The sequence below is a fragment of the Ambystoma mexicanum genome, chromosome 11 (genome assembly GCF_040938575.1).
Source record: "Ambystoma mexicanum isolate Mex_15411 chromosome 11, UKY_AmexF1_1, whole genome shotgun sequence".
Lineage (NCBI taxonomy): Eukaryota > Metazoa > Chordata > Amphibia > Caudata > Ambystomatidae > Ambystoma > Ambystoma mexicanum.
This window is the reverse complement of record NC_090934.1, coordinates 546828600-546837792: the sequence shown is the minus strand read 5'-3', so window position 1 is coordinate 546837792 and position 9193 is coordinate 546828600. Positions and strand designations below refer to the sequence as shown.

Here is a 9193-nt window from a genome sequence, read left to right as displayed (position 1 = left end):
GGTAAAGAGACTTTGGCACAGAAGGCCCTGATACCTATCACTTGAACTGTATCCTCATGGCAGAGAAGCCAGAGTGTGTGCGAAGCTCGAATGTGCTGCCTTGTCCCGTGCTGATAATGCGGGGAAGCAAAGCCAACAGCTCAACTATCCTGACGTATTCTTTTGCACAAAACTTTTCTTTTGCCTATGTTGTTATCCCACATGCTTTGTATTTAGAAGTAAGGATTGGCAATTGGTTTATCAGTATAGGCCCTTTTATATATACAGAGACTTCACTGGGACTGCGTTACTATTATTTGATGGTCATAGCTTGCTCCCATCCTTAGATTTAGGGTTAGAAAGGCGTTCAACCAAACCATTGAAGGTCAATAATCTGTGATCACTTGTGTCTGTCTTCTCTGTTTGATACCATGCCTTCCTTACATGTGGTGTTAGAAGTGGGATGTGACTTAATTGAGACACATTGGGGGCCCTAAAATTCCAGAAACTTAGTCACAGATACTCAGATCCCTCTACACCCATGAAAGAATCCATAGGCTTTGATATTTGTAGCAGCAAAGACGCTACTATCCCTCCAGGGAAAAGAGGGATGATTCCCACGGACTTAGTCCTAATACCCACTGAGGGTTGTTATACAAGACTAGCCGTAAAATCTGGCCTAGCCCGGAAGTTTGGTCTGGATGTGCTAGTAGGCATCATAGATCCTGACTTCCAGGGAGATGTGAAGGTTGTCGTACAGACTCAAAGCGAAACTCAATTTGAAATACATTGTGAAGACAAAATTGCACAGGGAATTCTTGAGAAGGCTCTATTTCACTGTTTTAAGGAAGAAGGTGAAGCAGAAGAAACTGAGAGAGGTAGCTTAGGCTTTGGAGTGGCTGATGAACCACCTATCACTGAGGCAAAGAGGGAAGAAGAACCCACCATCCTTCCTGATCTAGCCTTCGCCTAGCAAAATGATCCAGCACTTGCAGAGGCTTTAGTACAATTGATTCCCGGGGAAGAAGAACTAGAAAAGGGGAGCCCCTTTTTCTTCCCGAAACAAGGATTACTGTATAGAAAGGAAACCTCTAGAGAAGGCCTAAGTAAAATTCAATTCATAATCCCCAAAACCCATCGTAGGATAGTGCTAGAGCTTGCACTTTCTCATTTGACAGGGGGACATTTAGGACAATCTAAGAACCAAGCTCACATCAGTGGGAAATTCTATTGGCCTGGTATCCATGCTGACCTACAAAACTTCATCCAGTCATGTGAAATATGCCAGAAAACCAGTGCACATATTCTCTTATCTGCCCCTCTAAACCCCTTAACAATCAAAGAAGTCCCTTTCTCCCCAATTGGGATGGATATCATTGGAACATTGGAAACCTCTAGAATAAGTAATAAATATGTCCTCATAATCGTTGATTACACTACCCGATACCTGGAGACATTCCCCATGCAGAATAATACAACCCAAAAGATCTTAAAACACCTACTACCATTCTTTTCTAGGGTTTGTTTTCCCAAGGAAGTTCAAACTGATCAGGGATTGAATTTTATGAGCAAATTGATGAGTGAAGTCAAGGAATTACTACATATCTCCACTTTAAGAACCTCAGTTTACCACCCCCAAATGGATGGGTTGGTAGAGAGTCTTAACAAAATCCTTAAAATGAGTTTGAGAAAATTGGTAGATAAGGATGGAAAGAACTGGGATAGCATCAGTCCCTGGGCCCTATTTGCAGTAAGAAAGACCCCTCAGGCATCCACTGGTTTCTCTCCTTTTGAACTACTTTACGGTAGTGAACCTAGACATGCTCGGGGGGACCTGGGAAGAGAGGAAAGTGGCACCTATTCCCCTTTTCCAAACAGCTACCTGATTACAAGAGCATATGAAACTTGTTCGAAATCTAGTCTACACTCACATGGAAAAAGCTCAAGCCCAAAGGAGTCCACATATGACAAGAAGGTAAATCTAAGATCCTTTTCAGTAGGACAAAGGGTATTAGTCCTCTTACCTACCTCTGAAACACCTCAGTTTCTTTGTAGGGAATGGCAGTGTCCAGCCCCAACAAGAAAAAGTGAAAGCCGTCCTAGATACCCCCATACCTAAGACCAAGAGAGACCTTAGGGCATTCTTAAGATTAATTGGTTATTACCGTAGGTTTATCCCAAATTTCTCAGATAGAACAGCTAGGTTGACAGACAAATGAAAGAACGCTGAACCCCAGATGATTCATTGGACTGATGAGGACTATGCATGTAACAACAACTTAAAACAAACCTTGTGTCAGAATCCAATCCTAAAAGTAGTAGATTTTTTGAAAGATTTTTGTGTTACAAACTGACGCCTCTCTCACAGGGTTAGGAGCAGTTTTATTACAAATGAGTGATGGATTAGTACAGCCTATCCTATTCACTAGTTGAAAACTCTTCCCACATGAAATGTACTACCCTGTGTTGGAATAAGAGGCCCTTGCCATCAAATGGGTAATCTCCTATCTAAAGTACTACCTTCTAGGAAGAAAGTTCACACTTGTCCCCGACCACTCACCTTTAGTATGGATAAGTCAACGGAAGGACTCTAACCCTCGAGTCATGTGATGTTTCTTAGACCCACAACCCTACTGTTTCACTGTGAAACACAGCAACAGTAAAGACCAGGGGCACATTCATTTCTTTTCCTCATTTACCTGTGAAACAGATACGGCTACATCACATAGGGGAAGGGTATGTAAGAAACCAGAAGGTGTCCCACTCGCTAGTTCCTGGGAATCTCTCTCCCAAGTGGCCAGGGAACAGCCATTTATTTTATTTATTTGTTTACATTTATAAAGCACACAAACTGCCCTCAGGCGTTGTGGCGCTGTTACAGAATATTCACTTAGTAGCAGTTTAACATAGGTACAGTTCTTGGGTACAGGTTCACATAGTTAAAGCACAGACAGTATTCATGTTCCATGGCTACAGGGGAACAGCGGAGAAGATGCGGTCTACTTGAATAGTTTGGTTTTCAGTGCCTTTCTGAAAGCCTTGAGAGAAGTTTCTTTTCTAAGTTTGAGTGGTAGTGAGTTCCAGGATTTAGGTGCTAGCACTTCAAAACTGGATCCTCCAGCTTTGGCTCTGTTAAAGGCGGGGATTGTGAGTTGGTGTGGGTATAGGTCACATTTAGGCCTGTGGGTTTGAACTTGATGCATTCGTTCCACTAGATAAGGGGGTGCCGACTAAGATAGACATCTGTGAGTGATTGTGAGTGCCTTGAACAGTATGCGCTCTTTGATCGGGAGCCAGTGGGCATCTTGTCTTGCCTGAGATATATGCTCTCTCCTGGGGATGCTGAGAGTGGCCCTAAGAGCAATGTTGCACGCAATTTGGTATCTGTTAATGTTTTTGGTGGATGTACCTAAAAGGAGGACATTACAGTAATCCAATTTTGCGCCTATGGCAGCTCTTGCAATATTGAGGCCATTTTTGAAAGAGAGGTGGGGTTTTACAGCATTGATAATTTTAGTAGTAAGTGCTGCTGATGATGAGATATAACTAACTTGTCTATCCATAGACAGGGTGGAGTCCAGGAAAACTCCCAATGTTTTTATTGCAGCCAAGTGTTCTCTATTTTGAAGTTGCAGTAATTGCTGTCTAGTTTATTTAGGGTCTCCTTGGGGCCTACCTGTAGGATTTCCAATTTGTCTCCATTGAGACAAAGGCCATTGGTCGCCATCCATGCCTTGATGATTGCATATGTGTGTTGTAAGGTTTTGAGGTCCTGCTCATAGTCATCAGATAGTGGAAGAAGAATGTGTGTATCATCGGCATAATTGGTGAACGTTATGCCGAATTCTTCTAGGTCAGTGAATAATGGTAAGGTGAAGAGATTATAGAGGGTAGGAGAGGAGCACAAGCCTTGGGGCACCCCGCAACCAATGGGGGATGGAGTGGCTGATGCCTGGTCTGAGAAGACCCTCATGGCTCGGCCCTCCACAAAGGATGTTATCCAGCTGGTGGCTTCAAGGGAGAAATGGGTAGAGTCTGAGAGGTGTTTCCCTAAGATCTTTTGGTCAACTAAGTCGAACGCTGCCGACAGGTCGAGGAGCAAAAGAAGCGCAGACTTGCCTTTGTCCATGTTTTCTAGATGCTGATTTTTTAAGTCTAGCAGGGCTGACTGTGTACCATGCCGAGGACGAAAACCAAATTGCCTCTTTCCCGAGATGTTGTGCATTTCCAGGTAGGACTGGATGTGTTAATATGCAGCCTTGTCAAGAATTTTCAGCAGGAATGGCAGAGTAGTGATAGGCCTGAAGTAGCTTGGGGAGTCTGGGTCCAATGTGGGCTTTTTTAGCAGAGGCCGGACCCATTCTTCCTTAATGGAGAAGGGTACTGTGCAAGAGGTGAACGAAGCATTAATAAAGGCTGTAATTAAGGGTGCTTATACTACCGCAGTCTTTGATTATGCTTGCCGGACAAACGTCACCTTTGCATAGGATGGTTTTATGTGCTTCCTGATTAGTAAGACTTCAGGAATGGTTGCTTCTCTGAAAGTAAAGGGTATCAGGGGTTTTGTCAGGGGTTTTTAGTCAGGGGGGGTAGATGGAACTGGCTCAGAGCCAATGTGTGTTGGGGGTGCAACCTTGGGCAAGTTACTGAAATTAGCCTTAATTATATCCTGGAGTAAATTGACTTTGTCTAACATAGAGTTTTGGATGTCGTTACACCATTTCTCATCCTTCATGGTTTTATTTGTAGACGTGGGGGGACCAGTTCATTGAAAATGGCAAACAATTCCTTGGATTGGGATTTTGCTTTTTCAATTCTGATGTTAAAGGCATCGGATTTCACTGCGGCAATGGTGTTTTTATGTTGTTTGGCAATTTTGAGGTAGGAGTCACGTGTGGAGGCAGAGGGGCAAAATTGCCATTTGTTCAAGGCTTGCCTTTTGAGTGCTCTTAAGTCAAGTAAGTCTTGACTATATTAAGAGTTGCTGTGTTTGATACTTTTTGCTCTTTTTTTTCTCTAGTGGGGCAATGGCGTCTACCAATACTTTGAGAATGATGTTGTAGAGCTCGACTAGTTCTGTGGGGTTGTTGGAGAGTGGTAGTGCTAGTGCTGATGCTTCTAGGAGGGGGAGAATTCTGTCTTTGGTGGGCAGTTTCTTTGATCTGGCCATGGCGGCGTGCATGGGAAGGTTTTGTTGGGTTATAGCTCTGGAAGGTATGTGGAAATGGAGGAGATGGTGTTCATTCCATGGGCATGGGGCGTTGGAACTGATGTCAACACCACAGCTGTGATCAACTAACCAGTCCAATATGAGTCCTTTGATGTGGGTTGGGGAGTCCACTTTTTGAATGAATCCCAGTTCAAGGAGTGACTTAGCAAAGGCTTTACCTTGTTTGTCTTTTGCATCCTTGAAACCAAGGTTGAAGTCTCCTCGGAGAATGGCTCTGGTGTTGGTTTGAGGTTATTACCTATGAGGTGTAAATGATTGGCTTGGAAGTCCATAAAGGGGCCAGGAGGACGGTATACTAAGTGTAGCGCCATGGTGTTGTTGGGAGAGAAGGAGATTTTTACAGAGAGCGTCAAAATTATCTGAAGTAGCAGATTTGATTTGTCTAGCCTTGAGAGTTTCTTTGACAATAAGGGCGACCCTGCCACCTTTGTTTGTAGATCTACCCTGGCAGAGGAGAGTGTATCCTGGAGGTAGGGATTGGCATATGGCTGGTGCGGAGGCTTCGTGTAGCCAGGTTTCTGTAATGGCTAGTGCGTCAAGCTCCAGGTCAGTGATTAGGATCCATCGCCTTTGGATCCAGACCCTGGGGGTGGATGTCATACGCAGCCGGGCCGATTGGCGGATACTTACGCACTGGAGGCTCCGGCGCTGATCGTAGTTCTAGCACGTTGCTTTCATTTACGTGCAGTCGCGGTCTAGTTCTCCGGCAACATGGCGGTCGCTGGGAGGTACTTCAGCCTCTCACTCCCAGCGATCGCTGCGTTGCAACCCCGTAGCTTTTGCTTCCTGCTTTTGGGTGAGAACGCTAGTTTTTTCCTTATCGCGGCTTGTTCCGTGCTTTTCCCTTTTGCCTCTCCTAGCTTCTGGTGAGGCTTTTTCCCCTCTCTCTCTCTCCTCTCCTTAGTTTCACTTTGGCTTCCTTTCGGCTCCCGCGGCTCGCTCTGGCCACCGCCTTGAGTCTCTCTCGCTACTCCTTCTTGCGAGGCGAGGGCTTCTTGGTCTCCGCCTCCATAAGCTCACGTCTACCTCCTCCAAGCCTCAGCAGCCGACTACCCACTCTTCTGCTACCACTGGAGCCTACTTACCATTAATCTCCTTGGAAGACTCCGGGTTGACCTCATTCCTTTCAAGGGTTTTTTCTGCCGTCAAGGCTTTTTCCCTTGTCGCCTGCTACGGGAGAGGAGTCCCAGGACTGCTTGTTTCAAGCATTCACTGTGGCTTCCTCTCGTGGTAGACAAGTGTCTTCGGCCACGAAGAGAGACTTCTGCTCACGTCGGCATCTCAATACAGAAGAGTTGGAGGATTACCGATCAGGTGAGGAGAGTGGGGAGGAGAGGGAGACAAGATTTGACAGATTGCAACGCCAAGAGAACACAATGTCAGCCGAAGAACAGATCCAGGAACTCTGGAAGGCGGTTCAGGGCCTGTCACAAGAATTACAGACAGTTAAGGCTGAAAACGTGGTTCTACGACAACTTGCCACGACTCGGGAGGTTTCGCCTGCTGAACTACCGATAATGTCGCTCCCTTCGCGGAAGTTTGATGGTTCGCCAAAAAAGATAAAAGAATTCATGGAGGCTTGTGTAGTTTACTTTACATTTCGGCCTCGTTCCTTTGCTACCGATCAATCCAAGGTAGGCTTTTTGATCGCAAACATGACTGGTAACGCCCTTTCTTGGGCCACGCCATTGGTGACCAGTGCCAATCCCATATTGCATGACTTTGCCGGGTTTCAGGCATTACTGCAACAGACATTTCAGAGACCGCTATCCCATGCCACTCATATCTGAGATCATAGAGGCCGTACAGGGGGCCCGCATTTTCACCAAACTAGACCTTCGGAACGCTTACCATTTGCTTCGCATTGCCAAAGGAGATGAATGGAAGACGGCCTTTCGCACCCCGTTCGGATTATACAAATACAAAGTAATGCCATTCGGATTAGTAAATGCCCCGGCCATTTTTCAGCGATTCATGGATCGATTATTTTCCGATCTACTACTGGTTACGGTCATCATCTATTTGGATGACATTCTTATTTACTCATCTGATTTGGAATCCCATATCATTCATGTTACTCAAGTACTGGAGCGCCTTCAACGTTATAAACTTCTGGTCAAACCCGAGAAGTGCGTTTTTGCAGTCCCCTCCGTTCACTATCTCGGTTACATTCTCTCGGAAGAGGGGATTTCCATGGATTCAGGCAAGGTCACTGCTATACTCGATTGGTCCTCCCCGGACAATGTAAAGGAGGTACAAAGATTTCTGGGTCTCTCAAAATTCTACAGGAGGTTCATTCCAAACTTCTCAGAGATAGTACTTCCCATTACAAGACTCTTGAGGAAAGATTCAGGGCCTTTCCTATGGTCACCCGAAGCTGAACATGGTTTTAGGAACTTAAAAAGATTGTTCTGTTCTGTTCCGATTCTTCGACATCCGGATCAAAACCGACAGTTCATTGTTGAGACTGATGCCTCTGCCATGGCCATAGGGGCAGTTCTTTTGCAAACCTACAATGGTGTGGAACATCCAGTCGCCTATCTCTAGAAGACTTTGTCTCCCAGCCAACTCAACTATTCGGTTCTAGAGAAGGAACTACTCGCCATGAAGCTGGCCTGTGAAGATTGGCGACATTTACTGATGGGTGCGCGTCATCCTTTTCTCATTAGGACAGACCATAAGAATCTCAAGGCATTACAAAACATGGAGTGCGTTAATTCAAGGCAAGCCCGATGGGCTTATTTTTTTGCCCAATATGACTTCCATATCACCTATCTACCAGGTACCTCGAATAAAGTCGCAGATGCCTTATCAAGGAAGTAGGTTCCTGGAGACTTTATCCCTCTTTCTCGAGAAGCTATGTTCAGGAGAAACAAGATCCTGGGACTTGTCAACGTTTTCTTTCAAGAAGTTAAGACCGCGCTGGCATCTGAAAGGCCAAAGTTTCCTAGGTTACGAGGAGGGAAATATACCGAGAAGGAAGGTTTAGTGTTTTACGGTAACCGACTGTACATTCCAGAAGGCCCTTGGCGTAAGAAGATCATTCATTTGGGCCATGATCCACTTACCGCGGGTCATAGAGGAGTGCAGAACACTACTGAACTTATTGCAAGAAGGTTCTTCTGGCCTGAATTAAAAGGAGAGGTTAAGGATTACATCAAGGCCTGTCCAATATGTGCCAGAGCGAAATATCCATCTGGCAAGCCCTTAGGTTTGCTGACCCAACCCGAGATGCCTACACGCCCTTGGGGTCTCATCTCTACCGATTTCATTGTGGAGCTACCAGAGTCCGAATCTTGCACTTGCATTATGGTGACGATAGATACTTTCACTAAATTGGCACATTTTTCTCCGCTTCCTGGCTTACCTACCGCCACTCAGATGGCAGAGACCTTCACACGAGAGGTTTTTCGACCACATGGCTTACCTGACAAGATCATTTCCGATCGAGGTAGTCAGTTTATCTCAAACTTTTGGAAGGCTTTGTGTACTAGAGTGGGCATGGAGAGAGCGCTATCATCTGGTTTCCACCCTCAGTCGAATGGCCAGACAGAACGACTGAACGCCACCTTGGAGCAATACCTGAGATGTTATATCAACCGACATCAAGACAACTGGGTGTCATTGTTACCCACCGCAGAATTTACGTACAACAATTCTACACATTCCGCGATAGGTCTTACTCCTTTTTTTTGCACGTATGGAGTGCATCCTCGATCCATTTTTCCCATGATTTCAGTTCCTACGAACTCTCCCACTGCGGAAGCAGTACTTCAGTCCGTTGCGGAGGCGCATAGGACTGCTGAATTCAGTCTGAAAAGGAGCAGAATCCGGAACAAGGAACAGGCTGATAAACGTCAGCAGGACTGTCCCGATTGGAAGGAGGGAGACAAGGTGTGGCTCTCTACTAAATTTCTGCCTCGATGGGTTCACCCTTCCAAACTTTCTCCTCGCTTTTTGGGACCCTTTTCTATTCTGTCTAAG

The 9193-nt window shown here is 45.5% G+C and overlaps 1 protein-coding gene across 1 annotated transcript; it reads left to right on the top strand.

Annotated features, from left to right (window-relative positions):
* Positions 1–520: 520 nt before the first annotated feature.
* Positions 521–952, top strand: LOC138505018 (uncharacterized). The gene has a single exon (XM_069625368.1). It carries the CDS (start codon positions 521–523, stop codon positions 950–952), a length of 432 nt encoding a protein of 143 aa, XP_069481469.1.
* The last annotated feature ends 8241 nt before the right edge of the window (positions 953–9193 follow it).